This window comes from Microcaecilia unicolor, chromosome 2, assembly GCF_901765095.1.
Source record: "Microcaecilia unicolor chromosome 2, aMicUni1.1, whole genome shotgun sequence".
NCBI classification, from domain to species: domain Eukaryota; kingdom Metazoa; phylum Chordata; class Amphibia; order Gymnophiona; family Siphonopidae; genus Microcaecilia; species Microcaecilia unicolor.
The window spans coordinates 272,519,799-272,538,097 of NC_044032.1; the positions used below are offsets into that span (position 1 = coordinate 272,519,799).

Consider the following 18,299-nt stretch of genomic DNA (forward strand, 5'->3'; position numbering starts at 1 on the left):
CACCCAGCAGGCATCGGCACCGAGAGGACCGCTCACCCTCTGTTCAGGAGGTGTCGATGCGCTCCACTCTGGACAGCCCGGAACAGCCTCCTCGCCCGGAACAGGTTCTGACGTCGACGCCTGCATCGACCTCTCAGCCTTTTTCTGCAGCCACTCTGAACGAGAGCCTCCGGGCCGTTCTCCCAGAGATTCTGGGAGAGCTGTTGCGCCCTACCCCTCCGGTACCGGCGGTGCTTGCGCCTCCGGTGCCGTCGAGCGTGGCGCCGGCTGGCCCATCGCCCAGGTTGAGGTCCCCGACGTCGGTACCGCGTGCGGTGCCGACCGCGGCCACCTCCCAGGAGGGCTCCCCGACTACGTCGGCGGAGGGAGCTTCGCCGATGCGGGCCAGGGAGTCTACCTCTCGAAGCCCCCATCGTGGACGTGGCTCCACGGAGTCGAGCAGGGCGAGGTTGCAGACACAGGTCCGTGAACTTGTGTCTGACACCGAGGGTGAGGCCTCGTGGGAGGAAGAGGAAGATCCCAGATATTTCTCTGACGAGGAGTCTGAGGGTCTTCCGTCTGATCCCACTCCCTCTCCTGAGAGACAGCTTTCTCCTCCCGAGAGTCTGTCTTTTGCCTCCTTTGTCCGGGAGATGTCTACGGCCATCCCCTTCCCGGTGGTTGTGGAGGACGAGCCCAGGGCTGAAATGTTTGAGCTCCTGGACTATCCTTCTCCACCTAAGGAAGCATCCACTGTTCCCTTGCACCATGTCCTGAAAAAGACATTGCTTGCGAACTGGACCAAGCCATTAACTAATCCCCACATTCCCAAGAAGATCGAGTCCCAGTACCGGATCCATGGGGACCCAGAGCTGATGCGCACTCAGTTGCCTCATGACTCTGGAGTTGTGGATTTGGCCCTAAAGAAGGCTAAGAGTTCTAGGGAACATGCTTCGGCGCCCCCGGGCAAGGACGCTAGAACCTTAGACTCCTTTGGGAGGAAGGCCTACCATTCCTCTATGCTCGTGTCCAAGATCCAGTCTTACCAGCTCTACACGAGCATACACATGCGGAACAATGTGCGGCAGTTGGCGGGCTTGGTTGATGCTCTTCCCCCTGAGCAAGCCAAGCCTTTTCAGGAGGTGGTCAGGCAGCTGAAGGCGTGCAGAAAATTCCTGGCCAGAGGAGTTTGACACTTTTGATGTTGCGTCCAGGGCCGCTGCTCAAGGTGTGGTGATGCGCAGGCTCTCATGGCTGCGTGCCGCCGACCTGGAGAATAGAATCCAGCAGCGGATTGCGGACTCGCCTTGCCGTGCGGACAATATTTTTGGTGAAAAAGTCGAACAGGTGGTAGAGTCTCTCCACCAGCGGGACACCGCATTTGACAAATTCGCCCGCCGGCAGCCTTCAGCTTCTACCTCTACAGGTAGACGATTTTTCGGGGGAAGGAAGACTGTTCCCTACTCTTCTGGTAAGCGTAGGTACAATCCTCCTTCCCGACAGCCTGCGGCCCAGGCTAAGCCCCAGCGCGCTCGCTCTCGTCAGCAGCGTGCGACTCAGCAAGGCCCCGCGGCTCCCCAGCAAAAGCAAGGGGCGAGCTTTTGACTGGCTCCAGCAGAGCATAGCCGACATTCAAGTGTCCGTGCCGGGCGACCTGCCAGTCGGAGGGAGGTTGAAAGCTTTTCACCAAAGGTGGCCTCTCATAACCTCCGATCAGTGGGTTCTGCAAATAGTCCGGCAGGGGTACACCCTCAATTTGACCTCAAAACCTCCAAATTGTCCACCGGGAGCTCAGTCTTACAGCTTCCAGCACAAGAAGGTACTTGCAGAGGAACTCTCCGCCCTTCTCAGCGCCAATGCGGTCGAGCCCGTGCCATCCGGGCAAGAAGGGCTGGGATTCTATTCCAGGTACTTCCTTGTGGAAAAGAAAACAGGGGGGATGCGTCCCATCCTAGACCTAAGGGCCCTGAACAAATATCTCGAAAAAGAAAAGTTCAGGATGCTTTCCCTGGGCACCCTTCTCCCCATGATTCAGCAAAACGATTGGCTATGCTCTCTGGACTTGAAGGATGCCTACACACACATCCCGATACTGCCAGCTCACAGACAGTATCTGCGATTTCAGTTGGGCACACGCCACTTCCAGTACTGTGTGCTACCCTTTGGGCTCGCCTCTGCGCCCAGGGTGTTCACCAAGTGCCTAGCTGTGGTAGCAGCGGCGCTTCGCAGGCTGGGGGTGCACGTGTTCCCATATCTCGACGATTGGCTGGTGAAGAACACATCCGAGGCAGGAGCCCTGCAGTCCATGCAGATGACTATTCGCCTACTGGAGCTACTGGGGTTTGTGATAAATTATCCAAAGTCCCACCTTCTTCCAGTGCAGAGACTCGAATTCATAGGAGCTCTGCTGGATTCTCGAACGGCTCGCGCCTATCTCCCAGAGACGAGAGCCAACAACTTGTTGTCCCTCGTCTCGCGGGTGCGAGCGTCCCAGCAGATCACAGCTCGGCAGATGTTGAGATTGCTGGGCCACATGGCCTCCACAGTCCATGTGACTCCCATGGCCCGCCTTCACATGAGATCTGCTCAATGGACCCTAGCCTCCCAGTGGTATCAGGCCGCTGGGGGTCTAGAGGACGTGATCCACCTGTCCACGAGTTTTCTCAAATCCCTGTATTGGTGGACGATTTGCTCCAATTTGACTCTGGGACGTCCCTTCCAAATTCCTCAGCCACAAAAAGTGCTGACCACGGATGCGTCCCTCCTGGGATGGGGAGCTCATGTCGATGGGCTTCACACCCAAGGAAGCTGGTCCCTCCAGGAACGCGATCTGCAGATCAATCTTCTGGAGTTACGAGCGATCTGGAACGCTCTGAAGGCTTTCAGAGATCGGCTGTCCCACCAAATTATCCAAATTCAGACAGACAACCAGGTTGCCATGTACTATGTCAACAAGCAGGGGGGCACCGGATCTCGCCCCCTGTGTCAGGAAGCCGTCAGCATGTGGCTCTGGGCTCGCCGTCACGGCATGGTGCTCCAAGCCACATATCTGGCAGGCGTAAACAACAGTCTGGCCGACAGGTTGAGCAGGATTATGCAACCTCACGAGTGGTCGCTCAATTCCCGTGTGGTACGACAGATCTTCCAGGTGTGGGGCACCCCCTTGGTGGATCTCTTCGCATCTCGAGTGAACCACAAAGTCCCTCAGTTCTGTTCCAGGCTTCAGGCCCACGGCAGACTGGCATCGGATGCCTTCCTCCTGGATTGGGGGGAGGGCCTGCTGTATGCTTATCCTCCCATCCCTCTGGTGGGGAAGACTTTGTTGAAACTCAAGCAAGACCGAGGCACCATGATTCTGATTGCTCCTTTTTGGCCGCGTCAGATCTGGTTCCCTCTTCTTCTGGAGTTATCCTCCGAAGAACCGTGGAGATTGGAGTGTTTTCCGACCCTCATCACACAGGACGAAGGGGCTCTTCTGCATCCCAACCTCCAGTCTCTGGCTCTCACGGCCTGGATGTTGAGGGCGTAGACTTTGCCTCTTTGGGTCTGTCACAGGGTGTCTCCCGCATCTTGCTTGCTTCCAGGAAAGACTCCACTAAGAGAAGTTACTTCTTTCATTGGAGGAGGTTTGCCGTCTGGTGTGACAGCAAGGCCCTAGATCCTCGCTCTTGTCCTACACAGACCCTGCTTGAATACCTTCTGCACTTGTCTGAGTCTGGTCTTAAGACCAACTCCGTAAGGGTTCACCTTAGTGCGATCAGTGCATACCATTACCAAGTGGAAGGTAAGCCGATCTCAGGACAGCCTTTAGTTGTTCGCTTCATGAGAGGTTTGCTTTTGTCAAAGCCCCCTGTCAAGCCTCCTACAGTGTCATGGGATCTCAATGTCGTTCTCACCCAGCTGATGAAACCTCCTTTTGAGCCACTGAATTCCTGCCATCCGAAGTACTTGACCTGGAAGGTCATTTTCTTGGTGGCAGTTACTTCGGCTCGTAGAGTCAGTGAGCTTCAGGCCCTGGTAGCCCAGGCTCCTTACACCAAATTTCATCACAACAGAGTAGTCCTCCGCACTCACCCTAAGTTTCTGCCAAAGGTGGTGTCGGAGTTCCATCTGAACCAGTCAATTGTCTTGCCAACATTCTTTCCCCGTCCTCATTCCTGCCCTGCTGAACGTCAGCTGCACACATTGGACTGCAAGAGAGCATTGGCCTTCTATCTGGAGCGGACACAGCCCCACAGACAGTCCGCCCAATTGTTTGTTTCTTTTGATCCCAATAGGAGGGGAGTGGCTGTAGGGAAACGCACCATATCCAATTGGCTAGCAGATTGCATTTCCTTCACTTATGCCCAGGCGGGGCTGGCTCTTGAGGGTCATGTCACGGCTCATAATGTTAGAGCCATGGCTGCGTCGGTAGCCCACTTGAAGTCAGCCTCTATTGAAGAAATTTGCAAAGCTGCGACGTGGTCATCTGTCCACACATTCACATCTCATTACTGCCTGCAGCAGGATACCCGACGCGACAGTCGGTTCGGGCAGTCAGTTCTTCAGAACCTGTTTGGGCTTTAGGATCCAACTCCACCCCCCGAGGGCCCTGTTTGTTCTGTTCCAGGCTACACTCTCAGTTAGTTGGTAAATTTTTTAGGTCAATCTCAGTTATGTCCTCGCCGTTGCGAGGCCCAATTGACCATGGTTGTTGTTTTGAGTGAGCCTGGGGGCTAGGGATACCCCATCAGTGAGAACAAGCAGCCTGCTTGTCCTCGGAGAAAGCGAATGCTACATACCTGTAGAAGGTATTCTCCGAGGACAGCAGGCTGATTGTTCTCACAAACCCGCCCGCCTCCCCTTTGGAGTTGTGTCTTCCCATAAATGTATTGTCTTGCTACATACTGGACTGGCCGGCTCGAGCCGGTTTCGGGCGGGAAGACGGCTGCGCATGCGCAGTGCGCATGGGCGCGCGAGGACTAGCAAAGGCCTTTGCTAGTAAACTTTCCGATGGAGGGGGCTGCCGAGGACGTCAACCCATCAGTGAGAACAATCAGCCTGCTGTCCTCGGAGAATACCTTCTACAGGTATGTAGCATTCGCTTTATTTCACATTGGAAGGACAATTCTCAAGTGACTGTTTATCTTTGGTGGAACTGGATTTTACTATACAAGAAATATGAACAGTCTATATCTTATTCTTCACTGGGTCTTTCAGCTGGTCTTAAGAAATGGAAAACTCTACATCATTTTCATTCTTGTAATACCTTAGCTATATAGTGTTGGTGTATATATGACTGCGTTGATTATTGTATAACTAGTAAAAAAGGCCCGTTTCTGACACAAATGAAACGGGCGCTAGCAAGGTTTTCCTCGGAGTGTGTATGTTTGAGAGAGTGTGTGTGAGAGAGAGTGAATGTGCGAGTGTGTGTGTGTGTGACAGAGAGAGTGAGTGTGGGTGCGAGTGTGTATGTTTGAGAGAGAGTGTGTGTGAGAGAGAGTGAATGTGCGAGTGTGTGTGTGACAGAGTGAGTGTGGGTGCGAGTGTGTATGTTTGAGAGAGAGTGTGTGTGAGAGAGAGTGAATGTGCGAGTGTGTGTGTGACAGAGTGAGTGTGGGTGCGAGTGTATGTGTGAGAATGAGTGTGTGCAAGTGCGTATGTGAGCCACAGTGAGTATGAGAGTGTTTCACACAGTGTGTGTGTGTGAGACATGTAAGAGAGTATGTGTGCGATACACAGACTCTCTGTGAGACCGAGAGTGTTTGAGAGTGACTTTGTGACACATAGAGAGTGAATGTGATACAGCGTGAGACATAGAGTTTGAGAGAGGTTTGCAGGTTTCCTCTGTATGGGGATGAGAGATGCTCCGATGCCTCACCTTTGCTGCTAATATGCTGTGGGGGGGGGGGGGGGGGGGGGAGGGGGTTGACTGACACAGAGAGAGAGTGTGTGTGTGAAAGAGAGAGGTTTGCAGGTTTGCTCTGTATGGGGATCAGCGATGCTCCAATGCCTCACCTTTGCTGCTAATATGCTGTGGGGGTGGGGGAGTCTGGCTGACAGAGAGTGTGTGTGTGTGCTTCAAGGTCAATTCCCCCTTTTCCCATCAGGTTCCTCATACTAACTGTGTGTTTTCCTTTTTGCTGGGTTACCTGTTTTTTGCCAGTCTTCCTATTTAGATCAGCCAGTGAGGGTGGGGGAGTTTGGCTGACAGAGAGAGTGCCTGCTTGAGCTGTTTCATTGCCCCAGGGCACTGCTTCTGTGCCAGTCAAGCTGCCTGAGACTGTTGTGGATTGCTTTATCTCTCCTGCAGCTGTGTTTGTTTCCTTCTCTTGATGTCACCTTAGCTGTTCTGCGAGGGCGGGGCTATGAGAGCGAGTGCAATTCCCCTGGATCGTGTTGCTTTCTTGTGGTTGGTTAGTGTCGATGTTGACATACCAGGAAGTGCACGAATGCCTCAAGGTTTTTGTCCACCCAGTCAGCAGCCAGCTTCAGAACGTTGGAGGTGCTTTTTATTATATAGGATATACTCATGTATTTTATTTTTTGTTTTATATTGTACAGTTGTAAAATTCAATAAAAAAATATTGTGAATATATACATGAGATCTGCATATGGTTCTAATATATGCATATTTATCCTCATGCATTCTTCCATGTGGTAATCCTGAAAAACCACCTAGCTGTCTATCTCTAGGAGAGGGTAGACACATACTAGGTTAGGGATCTGCTTATGGTTAAAAAGAAGAAAAAGAAGCTGTCTTTGATCCAATAATCTGGTGGGTGCAAGATATTAGTAAGTCTTTTCTGTTAGATCTGAAATGGTGGGGGAGGTATTAAAAGGTTTGTCCAGATAACTTTGGAAGTTAACTAGACAAATCTTAACTCTTCAGAATTGCATACTGCTTAAATTTGGCAAGGTAGATAAAATTTAACCAGTTAAAATTAGGAGGGTGGAGGAATGCTTGGGGGCACAACTACTCTTTAACCATGTAGCTCTAAATATGTCCTAAAGTTAAGTAACTTTATATTCGGCAGCCAGATATAACTGAATAGGTTGATGGTCACAGTAAGCATGCCATAAAGCATGCCAGGACCATATGAGCTGTGACAGCATTAAAGTTGTGGGTTTTAACAAAATTTTTTATTTGTGATTGCTTCTTGAAAACCCCAAATGGACATGGACTCAAATGACTATATTCACAGAAAGGATGTCCCTTTCTGGCTACTATAGTGCAGTGTTTCCCAAGTCTGCTCCTGGAATACCCCTTGCAAGTCATGTTTTCAGGGTATCCAAGAGATTTGTGTATAATGGAGGCAGTGCATGTAAATCAAGTTGATGCCTATTCATTGTGGATATCCTGAAAACCTGACTGGCAAGGGGTACTGCAGGACTGGACTTGGGGGGGGGGGGGGGGGGGACCTGCTGTAGTGTGTCTGTGCAAGGCCATCATTTGTATTTTGAACATGAAAACTGGCCTTTAGATATGTAATGGGGATTGGATAGGTTGCAGTTCGGCAATGGTGTGATGGAGTGGAATGAAGTATGATGAAGCCCATGAGAAAGGGAGTCACGGGTCAAGTTGCTGTGAGATCTTAATGAAAATAGGGGATGTTGAAGTTGAATTTATTATTTTTAACCTGCCTTTATTCAAGGCAGCTTACAAAAATACATACATAAAATCATATTAACACACACACAAAATCTGGTAAATACACAACATAATACACAGTTATACCAGAAAGTAACATTCAGGGCCATTAATATAAAGCAAGCAGGTGGGTGGGGGCAACTTGGTGAACTATTTGGGAAGGAGATTTTGGAGACCGTAACACCAGAGAACAGAATTGTGCTGAGGAGATCACAGCTTATATAGGGCATAAATTATGGGAAATTATTTTTGTTCAGCCTCTTCATGAATAAAAACCTTCTGTGGGTTCTCAGAAGGGACTTCTCCCAATTTGGAACATTTTCCAAAGTTATAATCCTGTATTTCATCAAGTTGAGTGGGCACTTACTTTCTGTTCTGTCCCATTTTAGGGAAAGTAAAGGAGCTCAATGGCGCAGCACCTGAAGAAAAGAGATTAGCAGAGGAAGATTTGATCCTGCTTGAAAAGCTATTGGCTATAACATGTAAACCCTTTGGGGAAACACCCACAGCACCACAAATGGAAACTCTGTGGAAAGCAGCTCATTGGCCTGAAGGTATGGAAAGGAGGCACTCGTCTATGCAGTCTCTTGATTTTGGCTACTGCATCCAACAGTATGTTTCTTTTCTTTGAAATCTCTCTTGTTGGAGCACTTTGAGTCCATTTTAATCCTTGTTCTTGGTAAATTCAGACTTCTTTCCTTTTACTTCTTGTTTGTATTGTACAGCTTTTTCTTCCCAAAGTGACAGTAACTAAAGCAGGCTTAGTGTTTCCTCATGTGACTTATGCACTTATAAGAATAAAGGAAGGAAGATATGCTTTATTTAATGTGGCCACATTTCACCTGTTGCAGGCTGCTTCAGGAGCAGTGACTACAAATCATAAAAACATTAGGGACATCCATACAAGTTAAAATCATAATCACATATACACAATATAATTAAAATCATAACACGTGTACAATCATTCAGAATAGTGACATGACACAAATGCATAATAAAAAATACACAAGGGGTAGCAGACTTTCAAAATATCCCCCAAAAGCATGAAACATGCAGTTTGCTAACAAAATGGCTAACACAGACTATGGGGGCGCTAAACAAGGTTTCAAAGCTCAGAGAGCATCAGTCTGACCAAATGTGTAATTTTCCCCAAAGGAATTCCAAGATATTATCATTGGCCTCAATAAAATCATCAAACTCCAGCAAAAAAAGAGAGCAGCCAAAAAAACTCTCAAAAACGGAGCAAAAAGTTGCTCACCAAAAAACCCCCAGAGAAAAATAGCCAAATCCCACACCACCTGAAGCAAGCAAGTTCATGAAACAAGTCGCCCTTGTCAAGGTTTTGGACAGTTGGGATCTGTTTATGCATCACAGCAGTGGAAGGAGAGCTCTCTAATGCAGTGGAGCAGTAATGGTTTCGACGATCCGGTATGGGGACAAGATACCTCTTTAGCCAAGCTAACTATCTGTGGAACTGTATTTTGATTATAGTTCGTGAATTACTAGCATTATTTATTGGGACTAATGGGGATTCGATGTGGAATTGGTTTTTTTTATGACAAAAACACTGGGTTTCGCTATTTTTCTTCAGTGTCTTTTGTGAGCAACTTCTTTCTCCGTTTTTGGGAGTTTGTTTGGTTGCTCTCTCTTTTCTGGAGTTTGTTGATTGATTTATTGAGGCCAATGATAATATCTGGGAATTCCATTGAGAAAACTGACATTTGGTCCGACTGATGCTTTGAGTTTTGAGGCACTGTTTGTTTGTAGCCCCCCCCCCCCCCCCCCCATAGTCTGTTAGCCATTTTGTTAGCAGACTGTATGTTTCATGCTTTTTGAGGCTATAAAAATACATAAACATATTAACTTCAGTTACAATGTCATTGATTTAAAAAAAATAAAACAACTTGTATGTATACTAAAATTCTAGACATGTAGTTAATAGATTAAAAGAACATCATGGCTAAAAAGAATTTTTGATTTAGAATAATAAACATGTACAATTAAAAATATGCACATGTGCAAATACTAAAATGTGTGGGGCTGATATTCAGACTGTGGCAATTAGACCGGTTAACTCCCACGGTTGGTGCTAAGCCCTGATACTCAATGCCGGGCTGTTTCCAGTGACCGGCATTGAATATCCAGTTTATTTTTGACTGGTTTAAAGATAACCGGCTAAGTCAATATTCAGACTTAGCCGGTTATCTTTAAACTGGCCAAAGATCGTGAAAACCGCAAAACCCAGTTTAAAAAATCAGCAGATAGCCGGTTATATAGGCCGATATAACTGGCTAACTGCGCTATTTAACCGGTGAACAACCGTTCTGAATGGTTAAATGGCGCTGAATTTTTTTTTTTTTTTTTTTTTTGGTGGGGGGGGGGAGGTTCTGAGTGCACCAACTTTTGGATAATGTCTACACAGAATGAAATTCTAATTTTAAGGATAATTGTTCCAAGACGAGTGTAATTTTATGCATTATCTGTCGGTGAGAATAGGGGTGTGTTATATATGAGGCAATTCTGCACGGAAACGGGTATCACGGGAATCCATCAGATATGACCTCCAGGACCGTGAGGTTGTTGTGGGGATCAAAGACGTTGCTATAGGGTTTACAAGTGAGGGTACTTTGTGCCAGAGAGAAGCTTGGGGAAAATGCACTGAGAGAGGCTATTATAGCACCCGAATGAGGTTGTAATATACTTAGAGGGGCTATTGGTGCACCACCACCCAAAGATGAAGGGGAACAAAAGGAGGAAGGTGAGTAAAGGTGAGCAGAGGAGGGGAGGAGAGCACAAAACAGAGGTGGTGAGCGGCAGGGGGGCTTTTTGTTTGTAGGGCCTTTGCACAACTTTTGATTTTATTTATTTTTGCATTATTTGTTCTAGTCCAGGGGTTCTCAACCCAGTGCTTAGGACACACCTTGCCAGTCAGGTTTTCAGGATGCCCACAATGAATATGTACAAGTTAAATTTACATGCCATACCTCCATGGTAGTGTAAATCTATCCTGAAAACCTGACTGGCAAGGGGTACTCCAGGACCAGAGTTGGGAAACACTAGTTTTAAAGTAAGGATTCTCAACCCAATTCTTGGGACACACCTATCCAGTCAGAGTTTTAGGATACCAATAATGTATATGCATAAGATTTGCAGGTAATTGAGTTAGCATATGCAAATTTATCTCATGCATATTCATTGTAGGTATCCTGAAAACCCTGTCTTTGGGACACACTTATCCAGTCAGGTTGAGAACCACTGTCGTAAAAAAAATATATATACACCCAGTGTTTGACTTTTCCCTTTGTACTTCACTGTTCTTAGGTTGTCCATGCCAATTGGTGGAAACTCTCTAAAGAAAGAGGTTGGAGAGAGCTTTCCACTGTAATATACATGTGAGTTTTAGAATGCTGGTGGAAATTGTTCAATATATTTGGTTAAAAGTTTAATGTTTCTCTCCTACAGATAGAGATTTGGCAGAGTAGCCCAGTAGTGCCACATAAAGCTTTGTACTTCTGAGAGATGTCCTAGAGTGTGCATCAAATGCAAAAAAACTAATTCTCCCATTCCTTTCTGTCCTAGATATAGTCTTCCCAGCACTAGACATTCTCCGGTTGTCCATTCGGCACCCCAGTGTGAATGAGAACTTGTGCAGTGACAAAGCCACTGGTCAATTCTGCAGCTACCTCATAATGCACCTGAACCCTCAGGGCAAACCAGCAAACCAGCTGCTTGCTCTTAGAATATTCTGCAATTGTTTTGCCTGGCAACCAGGTCAGAAACTCATGATGTTGCACAGGGATCAAATATTGTCGCAGGCAATAGAACTGAAAGCAAGTGTCAATAAAAACATTCACATTGCTCTGGCCACATTGGTGCTCAACTATGCAATCTGTTTGCACCAAGACAATGACATTGAAGGGAAAGCACAGTGCCTATCTGTCGTCAGCACAGCCATAGAAATGGTACAAGACCTTGAAGCTGCTTTCAGGTTGCTGGTGGCTTTGGGGACACTGATCAGCGATGACGTGAATGCCATCCAGCTGGCCAAGTCTTTAGGCATTGACTCTCAAATCAAAAAATATGCCGCTGTATCGGAACCTGCTAAAATAAGTGAGTGCTGTAAACTTGTTCTGAATCTGCTATAATTCTCTCCAGTATTTGAAAACTCTAAAGCTGGGGTTCTCAACCCAGGCCTTGGGATATGCCCAACCAGTCAAGTTTTAAAGATATCCACAGTGAATATGCTTGATATTTATACACAATACATGCAGATCTGTCCAAAACCTGACTCACTGGGTATGTCCCAAGGCCTGGGTTGAGAACTGCCCTAGAGTATCAGGAGAAATACTGTTTTCAGATTTGCAATACTATGAGCATAGTTGAGAGAATGCTGTGGATGTGGTTAAAGTACAAATTTAATGAAGATTTAACTTGTCATTAAGATTGAAACAGACTAAATAAAGCCTTTTGCACTGATGTAGATTGTGTGATTTTTATTAGTTGCACAGTTGTTTTGAGCATCTGTTCTGGTGTCAGTTATAGGGATAATTATAACAGCCTAGGTTAGAAGTCCCAAATAGGCTTTTATTTTGGGACTTTTTAAGGTACAAATCTGTTTTATTGAATTAAAATTAGTACAATCAAAAAGTCAATGCAACCATTAAATGTGTGAAACAATGAACCTTCTCACCCTTCCTCCAAGATATAACAACAAGCATAGTAGGTGGTCTTTATTCTTAGAGGCCTTCACCCACATTAAACAGCAACTCAAATCCCTATCAGCTCCTCTCCCCAAAAAGGGTTACCTATGTGTAAGGCATTCAAAAACAAGCTATGTGGTGGAGCCTGAAGATAAGGATCCCGTATAGTGAGAAACCTCCCTTCTCTTTTCAAAGTCGCACCGATATCTCTTCCAGCAACATCAAGGAATGAAACACATTTCTTCAGTGCCAATAGATGGGTGATTTGTCTTGGAGCCAACATTGCATTAAACATTTCTGCCCCACCGTACATGCTTTGTAAAATAACAAGCATCTCCCAATACCAGATATCCCATAGCTTGATGCTTTCCCAAATTAGATACCCAGAGGAGACAGTTGAATTGGGATTCCCAGAAGATCACTCAGGTATTGCAAAATCTTAGACCAAAATGATTGAATTGTGTACAGGTCTACAAGGCATGGGACAGGAAGCCTTCCACATTTTATACAAGTGGAGGACTCTGTGCATCCCACATGCTGGGCCTGCACCTGAGAGAAATAGGCTCTGGTAATTATCCTAAATGTGCACTCCAACCAATCATACCAACAATCACTCTAGGAACAGCTTTTAAAGCTTGACTAATGTCTGTAGATAGCCTTGTGCCTTTATTCTGCATTCCATTTATCGATTATTGTATGATGGGTTCTAAGAAGTAGCATTCCCCACAATGCCCTCTGTAGCTGTGACACCAGCATCTTCCTGGGGAATCCGCTTCACTTTAAAAAATAAATTCCTTCAATTTATTACAGTGGCATAGGCTCAGATGGGTAGGGGTCTATCCAGTTTTGCTTCAGGCCCATCCAGTGGTGGCACACATTAGTTTAGCTATTGGGGATCCCTGGGCCACATCAGCTGAAGATTCCTCTCTGGAGCCCCCCCCTTCCCCCCCCCGCGGTAGTCTCATCCTCAGGACTGTCAGCAGCATGGCAGCATGTTTACAGCTGCAGACACCAGCATCCCTTCCTCCCACGCTTGCTTGGTTCAATTGGCACCCCTGTACATAGAGGATGCTGGTTGAAATGAGCATGCACGGGGGTGGGGGGCAGCACTGGTGTCAGCAGCTGTAAATGCGCTGCTGCCATGAGGCTGACACTGCTTGGAGGGGGACTTCAGTGAGAATTCTTCAGCTGTTGGGGCTTAGGGGATCCCCACCAGCCAAGATATTCATTTTTACTGCTTTTGGGGTGCGGGGTAGCAGGCAGAGGGGAAATGGGTCATGTCCACCCAAAAATTGAGGTCTGGCTACGCTATTAATTTATCATACACCCCCCACAGGAAAACAATCCTTCAACAAAGAGATGTATTGAGCTAATTGCACGTATCCAAAGACATATATGCATCTTATTGCAGGATGTTGTGATAGTACCTGAAAAGACATTACCCTCCCATCTTCCTGCAGAAAATGCCTAACTAGCTTAAACCCACTAGTTACTCAGTGTCTAAAGACTTTGCCCATGATACCTGGGGAAAAGAAAATGATACCACTTGTGGGTAGAAAATATGTAGAAGACTGGTTAAGACGCCAAGCTGATAATAGCTGATGGTCAAGCTACTCTCAGTGGCTATAGAAGGGTGCTTTCTTAATGTGGGAGGGAAGTCAGTCCGCATGGGCCTGTAAAAGATAGTTGATATGCAACAGGGCAAAGAACTCCTTTTTGAGTTATACATGCCCAGTTATACAGCCTCAAATTTGGAAGGCCCAAACCTTCCGACTCCAATTCCCATATAATTTCTCAATTTTTAGCCCGTTGTTTACTTCCCCAGTAAAATCTAGTAATCTGTCTCCTCAAAGCTTGTATGTGTTTTGCTAAGTACCCAAATAAAGATATGTTGAAACACATTTATCCAATTTGAGATTAATGTCGTATGATAAAAGGGTAATTCTCCCACTCAAAGATAAAGGCAATTCCTGCCACTTAGGGCCAGATGCACTAACCCCACGTAAAGAGCCCTTTCTTTACCGATCCCTTAGCGAATCGGTAAGGAAAGGGTATGCATGAAGAAAATCGCATTCAAATGAGCTGCTTGCTGTTAGCTCATTTGCACACTATTTCATTCCAGTCGGCCAGCTGATCATGCGCAGAGCAGCCAAAGACGTCCTTCACAAAAATAAGGACTTTCCTGACGAGCACTGGACGTTTTCCTTCAGCTTTTGTGATGGGCGTCCTTCTCGGACGTGTTTTTCTTACGTGCCTGAAATGACCACACCCATGGAGGTTCTCTCCACATTCTCTTGTTGCCGCCAAGGTTGTTTTCAGCTTCCCCCCCCCCCCCCCCACCCCCCCCGGCAGGATCAGGACTTGCGAGGATATCCTAAACAAAACAATTTGGATGTCCCTCCCTCCAGGTCTCAGCCAATCACAGTGCGTTTAGCTGTTACCGGTATCAGCTAAACGCCCTGTGATTGGCTGAGACCTGGAGGAAGGGACATCCAAATAGTTTTGATTTGGACGTCCTCGCAGGTCCCGATCCTGGGGGGGGGGGGGGGGGGGGGGGGGACGCAAGCTGAAAACAACCTTGGAGGGGACAAGGAGAATGTTGAGAGAATCTCCATGGTTGTGGTCATTTCAGGCAGGTAAGAAAAACGCATCTGAGAAGGATGCCCATCACAAAAATTGAAGGAAAATGTCCAGGTGTTTGTCAGGGAGGATCTCACTCCAGGTACACTAATTGGTAGAGTGAGTGGTGCAGGGGCTCTGGGGAGGCTTTAAATGCTTTTGCTTTTGCCTTTGATCTTGTAGGGAGCTCCCTACTGTGACTGCAGAAAAATGCCTAGGGGAAAGGGGTCAAAGCTGTTCTGTTACAAGGAAATCAGCACATGAAAAGAAAACCAGACAGCAGATTAGTGCTGAAACAAAACTTAACTTTTTTTTTTTTTTTTCTGAAGGACATCATGTTAGGAGAAATAGAGAGACAGGAAGGAAGGGGGGCCGGGGCTGTTAAACTTTTCATTTTTGTTTTTATTTTTTATTTAATACAGGGGGAAGCGGGGAGCAGCAGCAACCTCGGGCGGGGGGAGCAATGCTGTCCATACAGGACGCTCCTGACGAGCGCCTTTGCCCCCTCCCAATCCTTTTTTTCTTCGGTTTGATTTTCTTTTTTATTGCAGGGGGAAGCGGGGAGCCACGTGTTTTTTTTTTTTTTTTTTTTTGGTGTTTTGACGTTTGTGGCATGCGCAGAGAAACCAGCAAAATGCTTGGCTGCTCTGCGCGTGCTTTAGGGGCTGATTACTGACGGGGATTACGAATCTTTGATACATTGTACCGAACATGTGCGACTTGTTTTTTTGGTGCATTCTTCGTTTTTTCAAATTCGTTAAGTATTTTAACGTTTTAGATTTTTTTTACGTATGGTTCATGCAGCTTGCCCCAAGACGTCTTTCACTAAAAAAAAAAAAAAAAAAGACGTCCCTGATGAGCACTTGGATGTTTTTTTCAGCTTTTGTGATGGGCGTCCTCCTCTGCATGAGTCCCGCTCAGAAGCCCCAACGAGAGGTGCAGACCTCCCGTTAGGTTTTCCACGGTGCTTGGGGTCGGAAAACTGCTGTGCATCTGCTAATTAGCTCGTTATAATAACTTGTAGATTATTTGCATTCCGTTTTTGTTAGCTGCTACCGTGACAGGAAAATGGCTCGGGGAAACCGTTTGTACATGTCCTGGTTTACTACTTGTGCGCTAAACTGGCTAGAACCAGTTTAAAAACCACGTTGCTGGCTCGTTAAGTTTAGTGCATCTGGCCCTTAGTGAGCTGTTGCCTGGTGAATTTAAATAATGGGATATGTTGACCTGATTTCCAGTGATCTGAGGGCAATTGTATACCAAGGTATCAAAAGCTCTCTTCTATCCATCTCAAAGGGAAATTACAACCCCATTGTCTTTTAAGGAACTCATCTGTAGCCATAAACTTTACCATATTAAGTTTAAACCTTTAGTCCTCATATTTCATGAAGCTCTCTAAAAGCTTAAATTCTTGTGCTCCTATCCACACGCCAACAATGTTGGGTTTTGACAGAATTTCAAATATCAACAGGTCCAATGCTCCAATCCCGACATGATGGGAGGGATATTTGACTCCCCTGAGAGGTCAAGGTACCATAAAAAGTTTTTTAAAAAAATAGGAAAAAGACAATAAAAAGTGGATCCAAGTTTTTAGTTTTATACTTGGATAGAGTTGGATAGAATCTCGATCTGGGACGCTGGACGCGGTCATCTGACTAGCTGACTACGTGATGAATAAAAATAGTCTTCAATTTTCAAGCTGCAGGACTTCTAGATTCCTGGTAGTCCATGTTAGGACGAAGAGTGGTAAGTAGAACATTTAATTTTTATTATATTTTGTTCACAGTATTGAATGTAAGAGGGCCATGTCTTGTGAGATAGTAATTAAATACTTTCCACTAGATAAAGATTTTGCTAAGACCCGTACTAGATTGCATAAATGGAACCAAAAACAAACTGATTTTTGTTGGCCAGTGCACGGATCTTTCAATCCGCCCACTTTAAAAGCATTAATTGATTATAATGAAAAACATAAGAAGGGCAAATCTTGTATCAAACACCATCAAGATCAAAATTGTTCTCATCTTGACGAGGGCAAAAAAGACCACAATTTTGTTTTTTATTTGAATGGCAGAGATGGACCTAGTCCGTCCTGCCACTATAATATTCAGTGCTGGAATATAACAACTTTGGACATTATGCCTCTGAATGCAGAGATACATGGGTTTTGGTCGGTAAATTCCCACCTCCTCCACCTGAAGCTACGGCTTCGCCAGCGCCTCCACCATATGACAGCCCACCTAAAGGTCATTTTCATGGGAGACAGAGAGGCTTTGATTTCTCTGGCCACGGCAGAGCTGGACAACCTAGTTCATCTCACCGACCCCAATATTCAATGTTGGCAATGCAATAATATTGGTCATTATGCTTCAGAGTGTAGGAGCAGCCCCCAGATATGAGGGAGTTCCCATAATAATTATTTTCAGCCTTGTACAGTTTAGTTTTGACCAATGCCCCTATGAAATTACTAAAAAGAATTAGTTATCCAATGAACATGTTAACAAAATGGGTTTGTTAAAATTCATGTCTCTGGATAAGAAGTTACAGTTCTTTTATTGTCTGCCCTATTGTGCCCCTTAAATTTACTAGGCAGAGACTTATTGACACAATTTAACTTTTAAATTCATTTTGACATCCCAGAGCCATTTTTTTTTCTTCCTTCCTTCTGGAGTAGCTATCTCATATTAATTTGTGCACATAAGTACTTCTAGCCCTAGGACACTGTTTTGGTAATTTCTCATGCATACTTGTGACTACCATCGTGTTATTTAAAGGATATGCCTAGTACTGCATTTCAATAACATGATCTAATTTACAACCTTTTATTATCTTTCTTTTCCCAGGAAAATGCCAGACAGAAGGGGGGATGGTAGCAAAGCATTGTAAATAGGAGACCTAGTCCTATTAACTACTTATATATTGTCTCTTCCCAACATCTTATTAACATTTTAAATCATTTTAATGCGTTAGTTACAATACACTTTTCCTTAAAGATAACTTCTATTTTGAAGATATCTTTGCCCCATCTTGATTGTGTGAATCTTTGTAAAGGTCAGTCAAGGATACAGCTTTTTGCCTGCTTCATCAGGACTTTTCTTAAAGCTGATTTTTCTTAGATTGGTTTCAAAACACTTTTGGATTTTGATTTACAAGGATAAATTTTACATTGTGTGAGATTTACTGTAAGGTTCCTGCCTATATATTTATTTCTACATGCTATGTACTTTTACAGTTTACTTTGTGATGCAGTTGCAGATTTTATTGTTCCCATATGGTTGCTTTTCTCTCTATGATCAGCTGTATTTTACAAGTGAGATTCATCAACACAGGATTTGCAACAGTTCTGCTGAAACTTATTGTTTTGCTAATAA

At 45.5% G+C, this 18,299-nt stretch overlaps 1 protein-coding gene across 2 annotated transcripts in view; it reads left to right on the top strand.

Annotated features, from left to right (window-relative positions):
• Positions 1-12,085, top strand: part of PLAA (phospholipase A2 activating protein) — an 83,691-nt gene extending 71,606 nt beyond the window's left edge. For both annotated transcript variants that reach the window (XM_030194169.1, XM_030194170.1), the window contains 2 exons: positions 7,999-8,163; positions 11,189-12,085. In XM_030194169.1, the coding sequence (XP_030050029.1) occupies positions 7,999-8,163; positions 11,189-11,754 (731 nt within the window). In that variant the 3' untranslated portion in view covers positions 11,755-12,085. The remainder of the gene's footprint in view (positions 1-7,998; positions 8,164-11,188) is intronic.
• Positions 12,086-18,299: the final 6,214 nt, after the last annotated feature.